Genomic DNA, 22,317 nt, shown 5'->3' with positions numbered 1-22,317 from the left:
AGGTGCTATATATGTACATTAAGGAGTTATACAATTTTAAAACAAATCCATTATAACTCTGGTGTGAAGAGCACTACTGTTGACATGGATTATGCATGTCAGATTCTCAGACACAAAAACCTGATGTAAATTTACCGTGAAAATGTCTGATGTATGTACAGCCCTTCTCTCTAATCTGACCTCACATAGAGAGGAAAAGTGTTTGGAACATTTACTGCTGATGCCACAATGTTCCTGCTGCCCGCAGTGTGATCTATAAAGGTAACACATTGTGGTTGGTTAGTTTTTTCTATGAACTGGGGAGCAAGCAATGGGATAGTCAGGTCAGAATGTGAATGTCCTCACCAGATTGTTTTTTTCTATAACCCAGTGGTTCTTAACCACAGATCTATGGGCTATTTCTGCCAGTCCCCAGGTAGGGAGTTGTCTTAGTCTCCTGTGGCTTAGAAGGAGTATGTTATTCTTCCCTCCACTAGTAAATAACGCCTTGCTGAGAAGAGAGAAGGAACATGATTCTGATAAAGAGGAAAGAGCAGGGGACCCACCCCCCAAAATCATGATAATCCTATGGTCACATAACTCTTAACAGCATGGAGACCATTGCAGCTTTACTTGTCATGTTACTCAGGCAATGTAAGAAGCCCCAAGCTATGGGAGAGAAGCTCGAGCAGCTGTACTTCCACATCAGTCTTAATATTCAAGGAACTGAATTAATGCTGGGATGGAGAAGATCTGTACCATGAGTTCCTCTTATTGGTTCCCAAGCCTCTTGTGTTATTGAGAGACATGGGAAAGAGCAGTGCTACTGCTGCAGCGGACTGGGGGGAAAGGGTGACTCCAGGGATGGCAGCAAGAGTGTTTCCTACTTGGCCAGTTGAGGATGGAAAACTCAGGAGAGTTGTTGAAAGCGTGTCCAGTGAACAGATACCTTGGTACCAATGATCAAAAACCTCGAAGGAAACTACACTTTGAAGCACAGTTGTCCTGTGCAAGGTGAGCATGCTGGTGACATACAAGGAGAATGCCCTCCAGTGATGGTTGTATGCAAAACAGGCAGTGAGATCTGCCAAGCTAGTAGGCATTGGCCACCAATAATAGCAGTACCAGATGAGGATTGTGGAATTAGTTGAGTGGCATTGCTGTCTTCATAAAGTAGTCACATAACCCAGACACAACATGCATAAATAACCTTGATCTGTAAATAGCTGCTTGGTTGGTTCAACTGAAAAGAGATTAAGACTGAAAGAATTCACCCTGACCAAAAACCCCCCCCCCCCCCCCCGGGAAGGATAGTCTGTCTAAAACTTAACTGTGGTTCCTCACAAACATTTTCTTGAATTGACCTTGTACTGAATTCTGGTTAAAAAAAATCAGGAAAAAATCTTGATTGGATAAATGTTTAGTCTGTACTAATGAATGCTGAAAAGAGACAATTCCTGTTACCTACCCTGTTTCCCTGAAAATAAGACATCCCCTGAAAATAAGACATAGTAGAGGTTTTGCTGAAGTGCTAAATATAAAGCATCCCCTGAAAGTAAGACATAGCAAAGTTTTTGTTTGAAAGCATGCTCGTTGACCAGAGCATGCAGCTGTGGAGTGGAAAAATAAGACATCCCCTGAAAATAAGACATAGCACATCTTTGGGAGCAAAAATTAATATAAGACACTGTCTTATTTTTGGGGAAACACGGTATTTTAATCTATTTTATTCTGAGATTAAAATAGGAATGATTAACTGACTGTACAAGATAAATAATTTTCCAGACTTCTGGGGAATGGTGCTTCACTCTGGTTGAGCCTGTAAGTGCTCCCAGACTACACATTGCTGGTAAAGGCTATTTTGCTGGCTGCAGAGCAAGTTTTTCTCAGATCTCGCATCCCCAGATTCTGGGGGCCTTAAATTTGATGGGTGGACCATGGAGGTCTGGATTCAGACCCGCCAGTTCTGAAAAAAATCTAGAATCAGCAGTGTGAGTGAGCTGTTGAGCTTTCAGAAACAGCCTCCATTCCTCCTCCCCCCTTTTTTCTCAGTCTTCCTCTCTTCTAATCTTTTCCCTTCTTAATTTTTTACTATTATTATTGCTATCATGTTTGTTCATTTTTATTTTTAACTTTCTATTCCTTTCTTGTAACTTCTTATTGATAAGACAAAAATTATTTAAAAAAAATATGTAAAGAGTTTTCCTTCCTCCTTGTAAGAGGAGTTTACCGTTCATAGTCAATACCAGGACAATTTAGGATGAGGACAAAGAACAGAACAGGAATTATATTTTGGACCCCAAACAGTGATTCCTAGAGTTCACGGATAAAACAGAAAGGAGAGAACAGACTCGGCAGACAGAAAACAAGAGGCTGCAGCAGGTGGCCAGGAAAAGTGAGGATGGCAGAGGCTCTCCTCCGTTTAAAACCACCTTTGGTGCTGGGCTGTTTTCTCAAGTGGCCCAACCCATTTTTGCATTTCTGATTTGTCATTTGTCTAGAAGGCCATTTTCATAACTGACATTTAAAGTGGTTGTCAAGATTCCTGCACTTATCATTCAAAGGTAAATAAAGCTACCTTGGCTAAAGCATATATTCCATTTCCAAATAGATATCCTTTCTATCCTGCATTAAATGATACTCGTAGATTATACATTCCAGTTTAAATGGTGTTTAAAACCTTTGACTTGAAACATTACATAACAAACCCTGATAAGATTGCTCATCTTTTCTGACCAGCTAGTGGTGAGTTCCACTAATTACACCTTTACCTGTTGGAGTCTTGTTCCTGGGATCCCTTGGGTGTTTACCTAGGCTGTCTCACTAGTGCCCCTGGCAAATGCTGCTATCTTAAAGAATGTTCATGCCACAGTGTCAGCTGCTGGTTTTCTTATACACATGCCTACCCAGTATTGCAGTTATCACAAAACTATATCTGTTTTATACCACTTAAAGTATCACGCCTGCCCACCCACTACCCTGAAGAATATGGAGAATTTTTGACGGCTAAGGGTGTTGTGAATTCTTTATTAAGGTTCCCAATTTCCATCACAGAACGATGGCTCCCAGGCTCATTGGGGAAGAGGGAAAAGCTAGTCTAATTTTGTAATGTACACTTACCCTAAAAGCAGCAATAACTTTGGCTAACAATGGCTTTTGGAATTAATAAAATGACAGCTCCATCCAGGCACCACTGCATTTTTTGAACAAAAGCCATTTCCTTAGCCCTAATGTTAACACATTTATCCCTTGCACTACTGTAATCTGGTTTAAAGCTGGGTTTTTAGACTATAAACAAAGGCAGGAATATTTGTGTCCGCGGTTTCTGTTTGATAAGTTGGTTTAGGAGCAGTAGTAGCCACTTGCTAGTTTGCTTCATACACTTTCCTCCTCCGTCCCTTCACCTTCCTTCTCCCTACAGCTGATCTCAACCAAAGGTCTAAATCACACATTTTATGAAGAGCTGGAGCCTGACTTCAAAGATCTCCCTCTTCTCTCTTTGCATGGAGGCCAGAAGTCTGATACTCAGGGCAGTTGTGCTCATACATCAGACCTGTCTTAGTTCCTTTTAGCACCTGACACAGAGTCCAGGCACAGGCGAGTGCCCAGCACCAGCCCACTTTGGTTTCCTATGAGACAGAAGCACTTCAATAATTAAGAGAGCTGATTTTTTTTGTGGAAAAAATATATCAGTGGTTTAGCAAGTTAAGACTATGTAACAGTAAGTGACTCAAAATCCACTCGGAATTCGAAGGCAACCCAAGGTGAAAACAGCATTCCATTTGCTGTCTGGCAGAGACCCCCTGTGGATCAAAAAGATTTTCAGTCTGTTTCTTTTGAGTGTAGAAATAAACTCTTCTGGGAGGTTTCCTCTTCAGTCTCTGGCATAAGAAGTTGCATGCCATGCTCAGGCTTTGCCATGTGCCCTTTGTCACAGACGCTTGGGATGAATGCATATTTGATGCTTCCAGTGTATGGGACGATCACGCAGTGTGTTTTATGACATCAGTGGCAAGGCCAGAGGCTGATTTCCTCAGGTAAATTTGAACTAGCTTCCTTAGAAGTATCTTTCTCTAACTCTGAAAAAGAAGGCACAGCAGAAGCAAGCTTGAGATTTGCAGAATTGCTTTTGTGAGGTTCTTCAGATCTGTTCTCCCTGGCATGTAATATATATGGCAAAGCAGAAAGCCAGAGGGAAATCCTGTTCCTCTAACCCTGAAAAAGAAGGCACAGTAGAAACAAGCTGCTTGCTTGAGATTTGCAGAACTGCCTTTGTGAGGTTCTTCAGGTCTGTTCTCCCTAGGATGCAATAGATATCACAAAGCAGAAAGCCAGGGGGAAATCCTGTTGCTTCCCAGTTGCTGCAGCTGTTTGAAATTACTAGGCAGTCATGTATTCCAGTGTCATCAGGAATTCTGCACAGCATAGAGAAGCAGCTGGCTATTAGCCAGAAACTCCAGTGTATGACTTGGATCAGATCCTTTACAGTAGGAATTCCAGTGTTTGTGGTTTTAGAACCGGGCTCCCAGCAACAATGAGAAATATTCATATCTGCTTCAGTGGCTCTCTGGGTATTAAAATCAGCTCCCAGTAAGCTGCATTTCGAAGTGTGCCAGGAGATTTAGGCATAGACCAGTCCAGTGTAATAACAAGAAAAAGGAATGAATGGCAATATCCCATGACAGGCCTTTGCAAGTAGCATGTCAAGAAAAAAAATATGCCTTGATATTTCCATGTTTTGCTAGTGGTAAAAATGTGTGCTCCTTAAAGCTCAGAGCCCAAAGGGGAAGGGCCTGTACCAGGATAGGGCTTGAGGTTCACTAGAAGAGAACATTTGGTCCAAAGGGTCTTTCAGCTCCTATGGAAAGGGAAGTGGTGCAACCCAAGACTCACTCGCAGAGCCAGTAGAACTGGAAGTAATAGTCAGTGAAGAGAGAGCCCATCTGCTGCACAGCAGTACTGCAGTTAGCCTGGCCCTGTGGCAAGAGAACAAAAGTCAATGTTCAATGGAAGCTTCCATGGAAGGGTGACTCACCTTTACAATCAGGAACATGTCACCGCTGTAAGTAGCAGCAATCTAAGCAACACTGTCTCAGGTGGAAGGGAGGGTTAGAAAAGTGCTTGGATTGTTTTGAGAGGTATTCAGTTAAAAGGCTTCTGTGGTGAAAGTAGACAGAAATGAAGTTTGGATTCAGAAGAAAGTAGAAAGTGAACTGATATCTAAAGTATGCCCTACATCTCTGGGATGGGGTCCATGACTAACAGCTGTATATCACTGTGCCCTGGTTGGTGGGTTGGGGGTAGTCCAACCTGAAACTGTGGTAGCGGCCTCAACTTCAGCAAGAAAGCCTTCTGGGATCCACCAAGTCCAAGCTTGGCTTCTCACTGAATTTCAGGTTTATCTTGCTTCAAGCAGAGGATATGTGTCCACATTGGGGTTAAATTGCCCTGTCTATATGGGGGAATCTATGTTCATTAGAGCCTAGATATGGTCTATATCTGATGAAAACATTCAATTTACCAGATGCACTGAGGATCGTTTATATTCCTGAAATCAATATTTTCATTGATCCATTTTAATTTGGGATTTGCTCTGCTGCACATTAGGACTAAATCAAATGTTCACTGCAGCATGGCTAGAAGTATCATTAATTCATCCTGTTTTATTCACCTACCAAAAAGTAGGATGAAGTAAAAGTCCTAAAAGACCACAGCATCCCAGTACACATTTCCAGATGAGGCTTTTATCTGCCCACTCATCCATTCTTATTTAGCTCCTGAGTTCTCAGTTCCCAGGTCCACTGGCTAGCCATCAGAATTCAAGCTTGGCGTTACAGAGTGATTTAAGTAATAATTACTCCGTTGTCTTAGAATCAAGTGAAATGAGTGCAACGTGCATGGCAAAACACGCACAGTTATACTCACAGGCCTGGCTAATCGGAAGTGGTAAGTAAATTCCTGGAATGGCATCATCATCACAGGCCAACGGTACGTTGTTCCCTATAAAAGAAGAAGAAACCATCACTGCCGTTAACACCTACTAGTGTCCTTGGTTGGTACCAGAAGTCAAATACATTGACTTTCTGATCCTTTCCCTTGTAGGGAACTAAGAGGGAAGCAGACAACAAAGTGCATTATTTTAGCTTCTGTTCCCAGTAGGGATGTCCCTGACTTGACAAGGAAGAAAATAAATAAATAAAAGGGGAAACAAAATAAAAGGGAGATAAATAAAAGGGCAAAATAGAGAAGACAGAGGAATTAAATTGTTGCTGGACATACAGTTCACTAATAGAATGAGTTGTTGTTTTCTTTGTCTATTCTAACAAACACCTTTAGCAGGTAACGTATCGTGGTCTCTTCTGTTGCCAGGAATGGAAACATCTACCCTTTTGAGGGTAGGTTGGAGCTAGTCAGCTTAGTGACTCCACTCTGCTCCTTATTATAGCCCCTGTCCCACATGGCTTTAGCATGCTCAAGTTCCATGAGCCCCAGGACCACCCCTTTTTTGGTAGTTCTGTTTGCAAGAAAAGCTTTCTTAGCTCAACATTGCATTTTTAGCCAGTGCTTTTGTTGATATTGTCCTCTTCCTGGCCACTATTTGCTTATTGAGAAAATTTGCGTGGTGCCTCTCCAGAAGCCTGCCAGAGGAGGCTTGCAAAATAAACACGTGGATTTCTCCAAAGTCATTAAATGAAACATATGGACCATGTTATTGATTACCCTACCTGGGTATCTGTTGTATCAGTGAAGCTGCCTGTGTCCTCTGTGGTGTGCTGACATGGGTTGCTGGAGATGAGACCACACAGATAGCCAGACACCAAGGAGGAAGCACTGCAGAAGAAAAGGAAACAGACGACTCCCAGTGTCAGGCAATGACATGGAACAATTATGCTTCTTTATTTTCCCCACATTCCCTGCTTCCCCAAGGATTTTTACTCACTTCATTTCCAAAGTAAGGTTTGTGTTCACAGAAGTAAACTTGCTGATGGGGATACGGTAGGTCATGTTTCCCATCCTATATATACAGAAATAGAATGTAACAGTTTCTAAGAGCCACATGCTGAGGGAAAAGAACTAAGACTTGAACATTGCCCAGAAATTGAAGAAGGAATTCTGACTCCTGTCGTTAATAGACTAAGGCAGAGTCAAACTATTCAGGGAATCACAGACAATGGCTTCAATTCAACAAAGGGTTTCCACAGGGTGTGGAATCAATATTTGCCAATTCCTTCCTCACAAAGCAGACATCTGACACCCTCCTCGTTATTTCTGGAGCCCCTGTCCCCCAAATGCAGCATTGGGGTGGGGGGCATTTTGGGTTGCCATGGACAGAAGAAGCAAAAAAGTCATGCTGTGCAAATGGAAATCATTTCTATGAAAATTTCCAGCGAATCCTAGCCATTAGCAGAAATAATTTCAGCTCAATCCTGTGCAATCCTAGAAGTCACCTGCATCATACACATGAAGTAGGCAGGAAGGCCTATGAAGATCAACTATCTAGCTAGTATATTTTACCCACCAACTCCCACCTTAACAGTTTCTTCCTGAGAACAACTGAAGCCAGGAGAACATATCTGGTTGCTTTAGACTAGAACAGGGGTAGGGAACCTGCGGCTCTCCAGATGTTCAGGAACTACAATTCCCATCAGCCTCTGTCAGCATGGCCAATTGGCCATGCTGGTAGGGGCTGATGGGAATTGTAGTTCCTGAACCACCCTCCCCCCCCCCCTTCCCCCCCTCCCCCCACCCCTCAACCCCTAACCCCCCCCTGCCCCCCCCCCCCCCCCCCCCCCCCCCCCCCCCCCCCCCCCCCCCCCCCCCCCCCCCCCCCCCCCCCCCCCCCCCCCCCCCCCCCCCCCCCACCCCCCCCCCCCCCCCCCCCCCCCCCCCCCACCCCCCCCCCCCCCCACCCCCCCCCCCCCCCACCCCCCCCCCCCCCCACCCCCCCCCCCCCCCACCCCCCCCCCCCCCCACCCCCCCCCCCCCCCACCCCCCCCCCCCCCCACCCCCCCCCCCCCCCACCCCCCCCCCCCCCCACCCCCCCCCCCCCCCACCCCCCCCCCCCCCCACCCCCCCCCCCCCCCACCCCCCCCCCCCCCCACCCCCCCCCCCCCCCACCCCCCCCCCCCCCCACCCCCCCCCCCCCCCACCCCCCCCCCCCCCCACCCCCCCCCCCCCCCACCCCCCCCCCCCCCCACCCCCCCCCCCCCCCACCCCCCCCCCCCCCCACCCCCCCCCCCCCCCACCCCCCCCCCCCCCCACCCCCCCCCCCCCCCACCCCCCCCCCCCCCCACCCCCCCCCCCCCCCACCCCCCCCCCCCCCCACCCCCCCCCCCCCCCACCCCCCCCCCCCCCCACCCCCCCCCCCCCCCACCCCCCCCCCCCCCCACCCCCCCCCCCCCCCACCCCCCCCCCCCCCCACCCCCCCCCCCCCCCACCCCCCCCCCCCCCCACCCCCCCCCCCCCCCACCCCCCCCCCCCCCCACCCCCCCCCCCCCCCACCCCCCCCCCCCCCCACCCCCCCCCCCCCCCACCCCCCCCCCCCCCCACCCCCCCCCCCCCCCACCCCCCCCCCCCCCCACCCCCCCCCCCCCCCACCCCCCCCCCCCCCCACCCCCCCCCCCCCCCACCCCCCCCCCCCCCCACCCCCCCCCCCCCCCACCCCCCCCCCCCCCCACCCCCCCCCCCCCCCACCCCCCCCCCCCCCCACCCCCCCCCCCCCCCACCCCCCCCCCCCCCCACCCCCCCCCCCCCCCACCCCCCCCCCCCCCCACCCCCCCCCCCCCCCACCCCCCCCCCCCCCCACCCCCCCCCCCCCCCACCCCCCCCCCCCCCCACCCCCCCCCCCCCCCACCCCCCCCCCCCCCCACCCCCCCCCCCCCCCACCCCCCCCCCCCCCCACCCCCCCCCCCCCCCACCCCCCCCCCCCCCCACCCCCCCCCCCCCCCACCCCCCCCCCCCCCCACCCCCCCCCCCCCCCACCCCCCCCCCCCCCCACCCCCCCCCCCCCCCACCCCCCCCCCCCCCCACCCCCCCCCCCCCCCACCCCCCCCCCCCCCCACCCCCCCCCCCCCCCACCCCCCCCCCCCCCCACCCCCCCCCCCCCCCACCCCCCCCCCCCCCCACCCCCCCCCCCCCCCACCCCCCCCCCCCCCCACCCCCCCCCCCCCCCACCCCCCCCCCCCCCCACCCCCCCCCCCCCCCACCCCCCCCCCCCCCCACCCCCCCCCCCCCCCACCCCCCCCCCCCCCCACCCCCCCCCCCCCCCACCCCCCCCCCCCCCCACCCCCCCCCCCCCCCACCCCCCCCCCCCCCCACCCCCCCCCCCCCCCACCCCCCCCCCCCCCCACCCCCCCCCCCCCCCACCCCCCCCCCCCCCCACCCCCCCCCCCCCCCACCCCCCCCCCCCCCCACCCCCCCCCCCCCCCACCCCCCCCCCCCCCCACCCCCCCCCCCCCCCACCCCCCCCCCCCCCCACCCCCCCCCCCCCCCACCCCCCCCCCCCCCCACCCCCCCCCCCCCCCACCCCCCCCCCCCCCCACCCCCCCCCCCCCCCACCCCCCCCCCCCCCCACCCCCCCCCCCCCCCACCCCCCCCCCCCCCCACCCCCCCCCCCCCCCACCCCCCCCCCCCCCCACCCCCCCCCCCCCCCACCCCCCCCCCCCCCCACCCCCCCCCCCCCCCACCCCCCCCCCCCCCCACCCCCCCCCCCCCCCACCCCCCCCCCCCCCCACCCCCCCCCCCCCCCACCCCCCCCCCCCCCCACCCCCCCCCCCCCCCACCCCCCCCCCCCCCCACCCCCCCCCCCCCCCACCCCCCCCCCCCCCCACCCCCCCCCCCCCCCACCCCCCCCCCCCCCCACCCCCCCCCCCCCCCACCCCCCCCCCCCCCCACCCCCCCCCCCCCCCACCCCCCCCCCCCCCCACCCCCCCCCCCCCCCACCCCCCCCCCCCCCCACCCCCCCCCCCCCCCACCCCCCCCCCCCCCCACCCCCCCCCCCCCCCACCCCCCCCCCCCCCCACCCCCCCCCCCCCCCACCCCCCCCCCCCCCCACCCCCCCCCCCCCCCACCCCCCCCCCCCCCCACCCCCCCCCCCCCCCACCCCCCCCCCCCCCCACCCCCCCCCCCCCCCACCCCCCCCCCCCCCCACCCCCCCCCCCCCCCACCCCCCCCCCCCCCCACCCCCCCCCCCCCCCACCCCCCCCCCCCCCCACCCCCCCCCCCCCCCACCCCCCCCCCCCCCCACCCCCCCCCCCCCCCACCCCCCCCCCCCCCCACCCCCCCCCCCCCCCACCCCCCCCCCCCCCCACCCCCCCCCCCCCCCACCCCCCCCCCCCCCCACCCCCCCCCCCCCCCACCCCCCCCCCCCCCCACCCCCCCCCCCCCCCACCCCCCCCCCCCCCCACCCCCCCCCCCCCCCACCCCCCCCCCCCCCCACCCCCCCCCCCCCCCACCCCCCCCCCCCCCCACCCCCCCCCCCCCCCACCCCCCCCCCCCCCCACCCCCCCCCCCCCCCACCCCCCCCCCCCCCCACCCCCCCCCCCCCCCACCCCCCCCCCCCCCCACCCCCCCCCCCCCCCACCCCCCCCCCCCCCCACCCCCCCCCCCCCCCACCCCCCCCCCCCCCCACCCCCCCCCCCCCCCACCCCCCCCCCCCCCCACCCCCCCCCCCCCCCACCCCCCCCCCCCCCCACCCCCCCCCCCCCCCACCCCCCCCCCCCCCCACCCCCCCCCCCCCCCACCCCCCCCCCCCCCCACCCCCCCCCCCCCCCACCCCCCCCCCCCCCCACCCCCCCCCCCCCCCACCCCCCCCCCCCCCCACCCCCCCCCCCCCCCACCCCCCCCCCCCCCCACCCCCCCCCCCCCCCACCCCCCCCCCCCCCCACCCCCCCCCCCCCCCACCCCCCCCCCCCCCCACCCCCCCCCCCCCCCACCCCCCCCCCCCCCCACCCCCCCCCCCCCCCACCCCCCCCCCCCCCCACCCCCCCCCCCCCCCACCCCCCCCCCCCCCCACCCCCCCCCCCCCCCACCCCCCCCCCCCCCCACCCCCCCCCCCCCCCACCCCCCCCCCCCCCCACCCCCCCCCCCCCCCACCCCCCCCCCCCCCCACCCCCCCCCCCCCCCACCCCCCCCCCCCCCCACCCCCCCCCCCCCCCACCCCCCCCCCCCCCCACCCCCCCCCCCCCCCACCCCCCCCCCCCCCCACCCCCCCCCCCCCCCACCCCCCCCCCCCCCCACCCCCCCCCCCCCCCACCCCCCCCCCCCCCCACCCCCCCCCCCCCCCACCCCCCCCCCCCCCCACCCCCCCCCCCCCCCACCCCCCCCCCCCCCCACCCCCCCCCCCCCCCACCCCCCCCCCCCCCCACCCCCCCCCCCCCCCACCCCCCCCCCCCCCCACCCCCCCCCCCCCCCACCCCCCCCCCCCCCCACCCCCCCCCCCCCCCACCCCCCCCCCCCCCCACCCCCCCCCCCCCCCACCCCCCCCCCCCCCCACCCCCCCCCCCCCCCACCCCCCCCCCCCCCCACCCCCCCCCCCCCCCACCCCCCCCCCCCCCCACCCCCCCCCCCCCCCACCCCCCCCCCCCCCCACCCCCCCCCCCCCCCACCCCCCCCCCCCCCCACCCCCCCCCCCCCCCACCCCCCCCCCCCCCCACCCCCCCCCCCCCCCACCCCCCCCCCCCCCCACCCCCCCCCCCCCCCACCCCCCCCCCCCCCCACCCCCCCCCCCCCCCACCCCCCCCCCCCCCCACCCCCCCCCCCCCCCACCCCCCCCCCCCCCCACCCCCCCCCCCCCCCACCCCCCCCCCCCCCCACCCCCCCCCCCCCCCACCCCCCCCCCCCCCCACCCCCCCCCCCCCCCACCCCCCCCCCCCCCCACCCCCCCCCCCCCCCACCCCCCCCCCCCCCCACCCCCCCCCCCCCCCACCCCCCCCCCCCCCCACCCCCCCCCCCCCCCACCCCCCCCCCCCCCCACCCCCCCCCCCCCCCACCCCCCCCCCCCCCCACCCCCCCCCCCCCCCACCCCCCCCCCCCCCCACCCCCCCCCCCCCCCACCCCCCCCCCCCCCCACCCCCCCCCCCCCCCACCCCCCCCCCCCCCCACCCCCCCCCCCCCCCACCCCCCCCCCCCCCCACCCCCCCCCCCCCCCACCCCCCCCCCCCCCCACCCCCCCCCCCCCCCACCCCCCCCCCCCCCCACCCCCCCCCCCCCCCACCCCCCCCCCCCCCCACCCCCCCCCCCCCCCACCCCCCCCCCCCCCCACCCCCCCCCCCCCCCACCCCCCCCCCCCCCCACCCCCCCCCCCCCCCACCCCCCCCCCCCCCCACCCCCCCCCCCCCCCACCCCCCCCCCCCCCCACCCCCCCCCCCCCCCACCCCCCCCCCCCCCCACCCCCCCCCCCCCCCACCCCCCCCCCCCCCCACCCCCCCCCCCCCCCACCCCCCCCCCCCCCCACCCCCCCCCCCCCCCACCCCCCCCCCCCCCCACCCCCCCCCCCCCCCACCCCCCCCCCCCCCCACCCCCCCCCCCCCCCACCCCCCCCCCCCCCCACCCCCCCCCCCCCCCACCCCCCCCCCCCCCCACCCCCCCCCCCCCCCACCCCCCCCCCCCCCCACCCCCCCCCCCCCCCACCCCCCCCCCCCCCCACCCCCCCCCCCCCCCACCCCCCCCCCCCCCCACCCCCCCCCCCCCCCACCCCCCCCCCCCCCCACCCCCCCCCCCCCCCACCCCCCCCCCCCCCCACCCCCCCCCCCCCCCACCCCCCCCCCCCCCCACCCCCCCCCCCCCCCACCCCCCCCCCCCCCCACCCCCCCCCCCCCCCACCCCCCCCCCCCCCCACCCCCCCCCCCCCCCACCCCCCCCCCCCCCCACCCCCCCCCCCCCCCACCCCCCCCCCCCCCCACCCCCCCCCCCCCCCACCCCCCCCCCCCCCCACCCCCCCCCCCCCCCACCCCCCCCCCCCCCCACCCCCCCCCCCCCCCACCCCCCCCCCCCCCCACCCCCCCCCCCCCCCACCCCCCCCCCCCCCCACCCCCCCCCCCCCCCACCCCCCCCCCCCCCCACCCCCCCCCCCCCCCACCCCCCCCCCCCCCCACCCCCCCCCCCCCCCACCCCCCCCCCCCCCCACCCCCCCCCCCCCCCACCCCCCCCCCCCCCCACCCCCCCCCCCCCCCACCCCCCCCCCCCCCCACCCCCCCCCCCCCCCACCCCCCCCCCCCCCCACCCCCCCCCCCCCCCACCCCCCCCCCCCCCCACCCCCCCCCCCCCCCACCCCCCCCCCCCCCCACCCCCCCCCCCCCCCACCCCCCCCCCCCCCCACCCCCCCCCCCCCCCACCCCCCCCCCCCCCCACCCCCCCCCCCCCCCACCCCCCCCCCCCCCCACCCCCCCCCCCCCCCACCCCCCCCCCCCCCCACCCCCCCCCCCCCCCACCCCCCCCCCCCCCCACCCCCCCCCCCCCCCACCCCCCCCCCCCCCCACCCCCCCCCCCCCCCACCCCCCCCCCCCCCCACCCCCCCCCCCCCCCACCCCCCCCCCCCCCCACCCCCCCCCCCCCCCACCCCCCCCCCCCCCCACCCCCCCCCCCCCCCACCCCCCCCCCCCCCCACCCCCCCCCCCCCCCACCCCCCCCCCCCCCCACCCCCCCCCCCCCCCACCCCCCCCCCCCCCCACCCCCCCCCCCCCCCACCCCCCCCCCCCCCCACCCCCCCCCCCCCCCACCCCCCCCCCCCCCCACCCCCCCCCCCCCCCACCCCCCCCCCCCCCCACCCCCCCCCCCCCCCACCCCCCCCCCCCCCCACCCCCCCCCCCCCCCACCCCCCCCCCCCCCCACCCCCCCCCCCCCCCACCCCCCCCCCCCCCCACCCCCCCCCCCCCCCACCCCCCCCCCCCCCCACCCCCCCCCCCCCCCACCCCCCCCCCCCCCCACCCCCCCCCCCCCCCACCCCCCCCCCCCCCCACCCCCCCCCCCCCCCACCCCCCCCCCCCCCCACCCCCCCCCCCCCCCACCCCCCCCCCCCCCCACCCCCCCCCCCCCCCACCCCCCCCCCCCCCCACCCCCCCCCCCCCCCACCCCCCCCCCCCCCCACCCCCCCCCCCCCCCACCCCCCCCCCCCCCCACCCCCCCCCCCCCCCACCCCCCCCCCCCCCCACCCCCCCCCCCCCCCACCCCCCCCCCCCCCCACCCCCCCCCCCCCCCACCCCCCCCCCCCCCCACCCCCCCCCCCCCCCACCCCCCCCCCCCCCCACCCCCCCCCCCCCCCACCCCCCCCCCCCCCCACCCCCCCCCCCCCCCACCCCCCCCCCCCCCCACCCCCCCCCCCCCCCACCCCCCCCCCCCCCCACCCCCCCCCCCCCCCACCCCCCCCCCCCCCCACCCCCCCCCCCCCCCACCCCCCCCCCCCCCCACCCCCCCCCCCCCCCACCCCCCCCCCCCCCCACCCCCCCCCCCCCCCACCCCCCCCCCCCCCCACCCCCCCCCCCCCCCACCCCCCCCCCCCCCCACCCCCCCCCCCCCCCACCCCCCCCCCCCCCCACCCCCCCCCCCCCCCACCCCCCCCCCCCCCCACCCCCCCCCCCCCCCACCCCCCCCCCCCCCCACCCCCCCCCCCCCCCACCCCCCCCCCCCCCCACCCCCCCCCCCCCCCACCCCCCCCCCCCCCCACCCCCCCCCCCCCCCACCCCCCCCCCCCCCCACCCCCCCCCCCCCCCACCCCCCCCCCCCCCCACCCCCCCCCCCCCCCACCCCCCCCCCCCCCCACCCCCCCCCCCCCCCACCCCCCCCCCCCCCCACCCCCCCCCCCCCCCACCCCCCCCCCCCCCCACCCCCCCCCCCCCCCACCCCCCCCCCCCCCCACCCCCCCCCCCCCCCACCCCCCCCCCCCCCCACCCCCCCCCCCCCCCACCCCCCCCCCCCCCCACCCCCCCCCCCCCCCACCCCCCCCCCCCCCCACCCCCCCCCCCCCCCACCCCCCCCCCCCCCCACCCCCCCCCCCCCCCACCCCCCCCCCCCCCCACCCCCCCCCCCCCCCACCCCCCCCCCCCCCCACCCCCCCCCCCCCCCACCCCCCCCCCCCCCCACCCCCCCCCCCCCCCACCCCCCCCCCCCCCCACCCCCCCCCCCCCCCACCCCCCCCCCCCCCCACCCCCCCCCCCCCCCACCCCCCCCCCCCCCCACCCCCCCCCCCCCCCACCCCCCCCCCCCCCCACCCCCCCCCCCCCCCACCCCCCCCCCCCCCCACCCCCCCCCCCCCCCACCCCCCCCCCCCCCCACCCCCCCCCCCCCCCACCCCCCCCCCCCCCCACCCCCCCCCCCCCCCACCCCCCCCCCCCCCCACCCCCCCCCCCCCCCACCCCCCCCCCCCCCCACCCCCCCCCCCCCCCACCCCCCCCCCCCCCCACCCCCCCCCCCCCCCACCCCCCCCCCCCCCCACCCCCCCCCCCCCCCACCCCCCCCCCCCCCCACCCCCCCCCCCCCCCACCCCCCCCCCCCCCCACCCCCCCCCCCCCCCACCCCCCCCCCCCCCCACCCCCCCCCCCCCCCACCCCCCCCCCCCCCCACCCCCCCCCCCCCCCACCCCCCCCCCCCCCCACCCCCCCCCCCCCCCACCCCCCCCCCCCCCCACCCCCCCCCCCCCCCACCCCCCCCCCCCCCCACCCCCCCCCCCCCCCACCCCCCCCCCCCCCCACCCCCCCCCCCCCCCACCCCCCCCCCCCCCCACCCCCCCCCCCCCCCACCCCCCCCCCCCCCCACCCCCCCCCCCCCCCACCCCCCCCCCCCCCCACCCCCCCCCCCCCCCACCCCCCCCCCCCCCCACCCCCCCCCCCCCCCACCCCCCCCCCCCCCCACCCCCCCCCCCCCCCACCCCCCCCCCCCCCCACCCCCCCCCCCCCCCACCCCCCCCCCCCCCCACCCCCCCCCCCCCCCACCCCCCCCCCCCCCCACCCCCCCCCCCCCCCACCCCCCCCCCCCCCCACCCCCCCCCCCCCCCACCCCCCCCCCCCCCCACCCCCCCCCCCCCCCACCCCCCCCCCCCCCCACCCCCCCCCCCCCCCACCCCCCCCCCCCCCCACCCCCCCCCCCCCCCACCCCCCCCCCCCCCCACCCCCCCCCCCCCCCACCCCCCCCCCCCCCCACCCCCCCCCCCCCCCACCCCCCCCCCCCCCCACCCCCCCCCCCCCCCACCCCCCCCCCCCCCCACCCCCCCCCCCCCCCACCCCCCCCCCCCCCCACCCCCCCCCCCCCCCACCCCCCCCCCCCCCCACCCCCCCCCCCCCCCACCCCCCCCCCCCCCCACCCCCCCCCCCCCCCACCCCCCCCCCCCCCCACCCCCCCCCCCCCCCACCCCCCCCCCCCCCCACCCCCCCCCCCCCCCACCCCCCCCCCCCCCCACCCCCCCCCCCCCCCACCCCCCCCCCCCCCCACCCCCCCCCCCCCCCACCCCCCCCCCCCCCCACCCCCCCCCCCCCCCACCCCCCCCCCCCCCCACCCCCCCCCCCCCCCACCCCCCCCCCCCCCCACCCCCCCCCCCCCCCACCCCCCCCCCCCCCCACCCCCCCCCCCCCCCACCCCCCCCCCCCCCCACCCCCCCCCCCCCCCACCCCCCCCCCCCCCCACCCCCCCCCCCCCCCACCCCCCCCCCCCCCCACCCCCCCCCCCCCCCACCCCCCCCCCCCCCCACCCCCCCCCCCCCCCACCCCCCCCCCCCCCCACCCCCCCCCCCCCCCACCCCCCCCCCCCCCCACCCCCCCCCCCCCCCACCCCCCCCCCCCCCCACCCCCCCCCCCCCCCACCCCCCCCCCCCCCCACCCCCCCCCCCCCCCACCCCCCCCCCCCCCCACCCCCCCCCCCCCCCACCCCCCCCCCCCCCCACCCCCCCCCCCCCCCACCCCCCCCCCCCCCCACCCCCCCCCCCCCCCACCCCCCCCCCCCCCCACCCCCCCCCCCCCCCACCCCCCCCCCCCCCCACCCCCCCCCCCCCCCACCCCCCCCCCCCCCCACCCCCCCCCCCCCCCACCCCCCCCCCCCCCCACCCCCCCCCCCCCCCACCCCCCCCCCCCCCCACCCCCCCCCCCCCCCACCCCCCCCCCCCCCCACCCCCCCCCCCCCCCACCCCCCCCCCCCCCCACCCCCCCCCCCCCCCACCCCCCCCCCCCCCCACCCCCCCCCCCCCCCACCCCCCCCCCCCCCCACCCCCCCCCCCCCCCACCCCCCCCCCCCCCCACCCCCCCCCCCCCCCACCCCCCCCCCCCCCCACCCCCCCCCCCCCCCACCCCCCCCCCCCCCCACCCCCCCCCCCCCCCACCCCCCCCCCCCCCCACCCCCCCCCCCCCCCACCCCCCCCCCCCCCCACCCCCCCCCCCCCCCACCCCCCCCCCCCCCCACCCCCCCCCCCCCCCACCCCCCCCCCCCCCCACCCCCCCCCCCCCCCACCCCCCCCGCCCCCCACCCCCCCCCCCCCCCACAAACCCCCCCCCCCCCCCCCCCCCCCCCCCCCCCACCCCCCCCCCCCCCCCCCCCCCCCCCCCCCCCCCCCCCCCCCCCCCCACCCCCCCCCCCCCCCACACCCCCCCCCCCCCACCACCCCCCCCCCCCACCCCCCCCCCCCCCCAACCCCCGCCCCCCAAAACCCCCCCCCCCCCCCACCCCCCCCCCCCAAAACCCCCCCCCCCCCCCACCCCCCCCCCCCCAACACCCCCCCCCCCCCCACCCCCCCCCCCCCAAAATAAATAAATAAATAAATAAATAAATAAATAATTGGAGAACATTGGTGTATCCTCTGCAATCCCATTCGGCAACTAGAGTGTGAGTGAAGGTTGATTATCAGGGTCTATCATGATTTAATAACACAAGCTTTAGAAAGACCAAAGTATTCCCCAAAAGTCTTGAGATTTTCTTGAGAAAGTTCTGATACCCATCCCTTCCCCATCTTGCTTGCTTACAGAAGATAATGCGGATGTTTTTTCAGTCACCTCTAGACTACATGTACTGTGCATGAATGCTTCAGCATGTCTGGAATTATTATTGTTTTGAAGGGCAGGAAACAGTGTTACAAACAGCACATGAAAAGGACTGCATATTTAAGTTGGGTTATGGATCTGAGCCCACCGAAGTCCACAGATTTAGAAGGGTGTTAACTGTTTAGGAATGCAGTGTAAGAACTTGAACAGTACCTGTCTCAGACGTGTTCTCAAGGCCTGCAGTGGCAGCGAACTCTGGCTTGTAATTGTAGTGCACCAGTCGCATACGGGAGATCCTCTTCAGCTGTTCTGTGGTATCCACCTGAGTACAGAGGCGTTGGCAAAAAATCATTACAAGTGAGTCTGTAATGTCCAAATGTCTATCCTTACCCTGCAGCAGTAGGGAATTGGGTAACCTGGGTTTCCAATCCCAGGTGCACTAACCAGGGAACCATACAGAGCATCCTGCTCCATATGATTATTATCTGCACTCTGGGCTGAACAGCCGTCCTGGCCAGGGGAATGGCATTACAGCCTTTGCATTACAGTAAGAAACGGATCTTCCAGAAGCTCAGGGAGCTTTGCTCAATGGAATCTTGATTTAATTAGTTAGAACTGCATATATTTATTTCCTTCATTTCTACCTGGCCTTTCTCCCCAGTGGGGCTCGAAGCAGCTCCAAACATTCTCATCGCTTCCATGTTATCCCTGCAACAACGCTGCAAAGTAGTTTGGACTGAAAGTGTACATGACAGGCCCAGGTCACCCAGCAAACTTGCACAGTAGAGTGGGGATTCCACATCTTGAATTCACCAGATTCTGAGAGATCCTCGTCTGATGCTCTAATCCGCAGGTGTCAAACTCGCGGCCCTCCAGATGTTATACACTACAGTTCCCATCATCCCCTGTCAGCATCATGCATCATCCCCTGGCAGTGGATGATGGGAACTATGATCCCAGCTACATCCTGGAGGGCCAGAAGGATTATTTCTCTCTAATCTACCTATCCACACTGGCTCACATTTACAGAATAAAGTCTTGCTTATAATTACATAATTATGCACTTTGCATGATGAATGATTCAGGTGAATATGGATATTAGAGGTCTTGAGCCTCAAATGGTGATAAATTCAGGAATTTGCCTTGCTTGGCTCCATGAATTGAGATGGCATTGATCCTTTCCATTTGCAGAACTGACAGAGGATGCTTCTGAGTAACTAAGTCAACTGAAGTGGAAGAGTCACAGATACAGCTTTGAGAAAGCCCTAGGACAAAGTCTGTGGTTCAAAATGTAACCTGAGAGTGTTGTGGCACTGGTCTACTGGCTAGACAAGCATGCCACTGCACTTGTTTTTTAAAAACCAAAGTAGTATATGCAATTGTGCATTTCATGCATGTCAGACATATAGGTGAGATTATTTAATGTATGGAGTCAATTTTATGGACCCCAGATGCTAGAGACAAGTGAAAAGGGAACACTATTACTTTCAGGCCCTGAAGGCATCTAGTAGACCATTGATAAAAACATTCTTTGGAGCTTTGGTGGGTTGTTATGTTCTTGATCAGACTTAATTAGAACCCTCATAAATAGCTCCTGGGCTGGTTGGTTCCACAACAGGGTGGTTTTCTGTGGTATTCTTGCTGATGTAATTGTATATGAAATGGTCCTTCTAGATAGCAGAGAGAAATTAATTTTCTCTCCATTGCCATCTGTGGTTTCCCTTTCACGCTTGATTCATACTGGAGCACTGGAGCCTACCCTCCCCCTGCCCCCGCCCCCCACCATGTTCTCAAGTGATCCTCAACCTTTCATGCCTGATGTGCACTGGAGCCTGCCTCTACACACACACCTCCACCAAATTATCATCTGACCCTCTGGATTTTCTGCCCATCCTGTTTCAATCTTTTCTTTAATTTGAGGAGCATGAGAAAAAAATGCACAGGAATATAGCAGTCCCTTTCTAAAGCCTTAAAAAAATCCTCCATGTATTTGCAGAGGCATCTTTGAATGCTCCCATCCCCTCTGTCTAAAAGGCAGGCTGAAGTGTGTACAATTCTTTTCTGTCACACTAATTCCTGCAACTGCTTTGCTATCATCAACAATAGGAAAAGCCATTGACCAAAGTCAAAGTCATTCACCAGAGCCCTGTAATTGCACTGATTCACAAAGTCATTCACCAGAGCCCTGTAATTGAACTGATTCCCTTTCAAACACAAGGAACTGCTCACACTGATTAGGGGGTGTGCAAAAAAGAAGCAAGCAAACAACCTAAAACTCAAGAACATTTAGATCCAGGTATGCTGAAGCCAAAAAAATCTCCAATTCCCATGGGGTTTTTTCCAGGTTCTTTTTGGGAGTCTGAAAAAAGAATCAGTTCCATTTTAGGTTATTGAAAATCTTTCTGGGGTTCTGGGGAGGGGCTGTTTTTCAGCATAGCTGCTGTGACTCCCCCCAGAAGCCCCCAAGTTCGGTAAAGATTGGATCTAGTAGGCTAATTTTATGGGGGCCCATTTTTCCTCCATTTGTGGGGGGGTGGGGGGGGTGGGCACAACAGTGAATTCCCTAAACCAATCTTTACCAGAGTTGGGGTTCCTGTCACCAGAAACTATGTTGAAAATTTGGTACATCAAACAGAGAAAGGACTTCTGAACTGTTCTGAACAGAAACTCTGCATGCTCACATGCTAGGCTGGCCTGTTTCGATGATGTTCTCAGTCTGCCTAGCAGCAAGAAGCACCCACATTGACTGGAGCTATCCTGTTCTCATAAGTGTTTCCACGCAGTGCTGCAGAGATTCCTGAGAACTTCCACAGCTGAGGAATGCTTACCTCCTGGATGTCATCTTTTACTCGGATGTCTGACGGATGCATAAGAGATCCCATTACTTTCACATTGCCATGAACGACTAAGGCTTCATCAGGGCGATCTGTATTGATACCCACTCGGCCATGATGAAACACAGTGTCAGGAAGCTGAGCACGCTGCCAGAGTACATCACTGTCACTCTCAAACTGACCTGGGTTTGAGGCCTACAAAAAAAAAAAGAGCCCCCAAATTTTTGGGGATTAACAAGGGGGAGAAGCTGGTGGACACACACACACACACACACACACACACACACACACACACAAAGAGGCTTCAGCCTATCAAAGCAATTAAAATCATATTACAGACGCCTTCTAATGCATTTACAAACTATATCCTTTGCAGATATATTATAGACTATATTGCATAGGCATCTGGTTGAAATGAATTAGATTCAGCATGCATTTATGCAAGATTACATTATATTACAAAGATTCCTTTTTTGAAAAGTTTATGGTACTCATCATGGATGAGAACATACTTATTTGTCCATGTTAAAAGACAGCTTCCTTCAAACCTCAGTTTGTCACATAGTTTTATGTTTAGTGAAAAGGTACATTGTTTATCATCTGATCCATTTTGCCAATGAAGTACAAGGAGTCATGGCTTTGAGCCACCCCGTGTTTACAGACCCACATGTTATAAGCATTTCTTTGTAGCCCAAAACAGAAATCTTATGTTGCAGAAAGCCTTCTCTTTCAGGGAGAAAAATTCCTTCTGTGAGCTAAAGCACCCCACTTACATAACAAATCCCCTAAAGGATCACTAGGCAAGCATTATGTGTAGTCCGCAGGGAATGGTGATGAAATATAATGGGTAACTCAAGACTGGCAGGAGAGTAAGGAAGAAACAAGCATCCACATTAGAGGTTTGTTTCGAAAAAGAGATGTTTCTGAGCTCAGGATCACCTTGACATCACACACTTTGTTCAGGCAGCTCCTGGATTGGAATGAGGCAGGCAAAAAGAAGGGCTGCATATATTCTGTGATTCCAAAACAATTTACTTTTTATTTATAGGCAACTTTTATATCCTGTCTTTCTGCCCTGATCAAGCATTCAAACCCAGAGGATTTCACACACTGGAAGCTGAATTCAGGATCCTGGAATCTCTGCTCTTTTCTGGTTGTTATGTTGGGTGGAACTTGTTATGCAAAGATGTGGTTGATAGTATTGTATTGCAGGTGTATCTGCTCTTTTTGTTTGTTTCTTTTTTAAAAAAAGTTTCTTTAAAAAAATGTGGATTGTATTTGATGAACTTCCCAAAGTTTTGGTCAGAGCTTCAACATCCTGCAGAGCTCTCCAACCCACTCCAAGGTTTGAAAGCAGAAGTGTGCACCATAACCAATCCCAGGTGTTTCAGTTCAGTCCAGGTTAAACTCACTCTGATTAGAAGTCTGTTAAGCTCAGCAAATGGCGAGTAGCACCGAGAAAATGGTGGTAAAAAGACATGTGCCTGAAATACTTTATTTTTCCATGCTATGTGGACAACCTCTCCCCCACAAACAATTCTTTTTAT

At 65.3% G+C, this 22,317-nt stretch overlaps 1 protein-coding gene across 1 annotated transcript in view; it reads right to left on the bottom strand.

Annotated features, from left to right (window-relative positions):
- Window positions 1-2,634: 2,634 nt before the first annotated feature.
- The window catches only part of MYRF (myelin regulatory factor), a 121,896-nt gene continuing 102,213 nt past the window's right edge, over window positions 2,635-22,317 (bottom strand). Inside the window, exons 13-18 of the mRNA XM_048484557.1 lie at window positions 20,765-20,965; window positions 18,139-18,258; window positions 6,920-7,053; window positions 6,705-6,810; window positions 5,905-5,979; window positions 2,635-4,955 (exon numbers count right to left, since the gene is read on the bottom strand). Of these exons, the coding sequence (XP_048340514.1) occupies window positions 4,869-4,955; window positions 5,905-5,979; window positions 6,705-6,810; window positions 6,920-7,053; window positions 18,139-18,258; window positions 20,765-20,965 (723 nt within the window). The 3' untranslated portion in view covers window positions 2,635-4,868. The remainder of the gene's footprint in view (window positions 4,956-5,904; window positions 5,980-6,704; window positions 6,811-6,919; window positions 7,054-18,138; window positions 18,259-20,764; window positions 20,966-22,317) is intronic.

Source organism: Sphaerodactylus townsendi, linkage group LG02, assembly GCF_021028975.2.
Source record: "Sphaerodactylus townsendi isolate TG3544 linkage group LG02, MPM_Stown_v2.3, whole genome shotgun sequence".
Lineage (NCBI taxonomy): Eukaryota > Metazoa > Chordata > Lepidosauria > Squamata > Sphaerodactylidae > Sphaerodactylus > Sphaerodactylus townsendi.
This window is presented reverse-complemented; position numbering and strand designations above follow the sequence as displayed.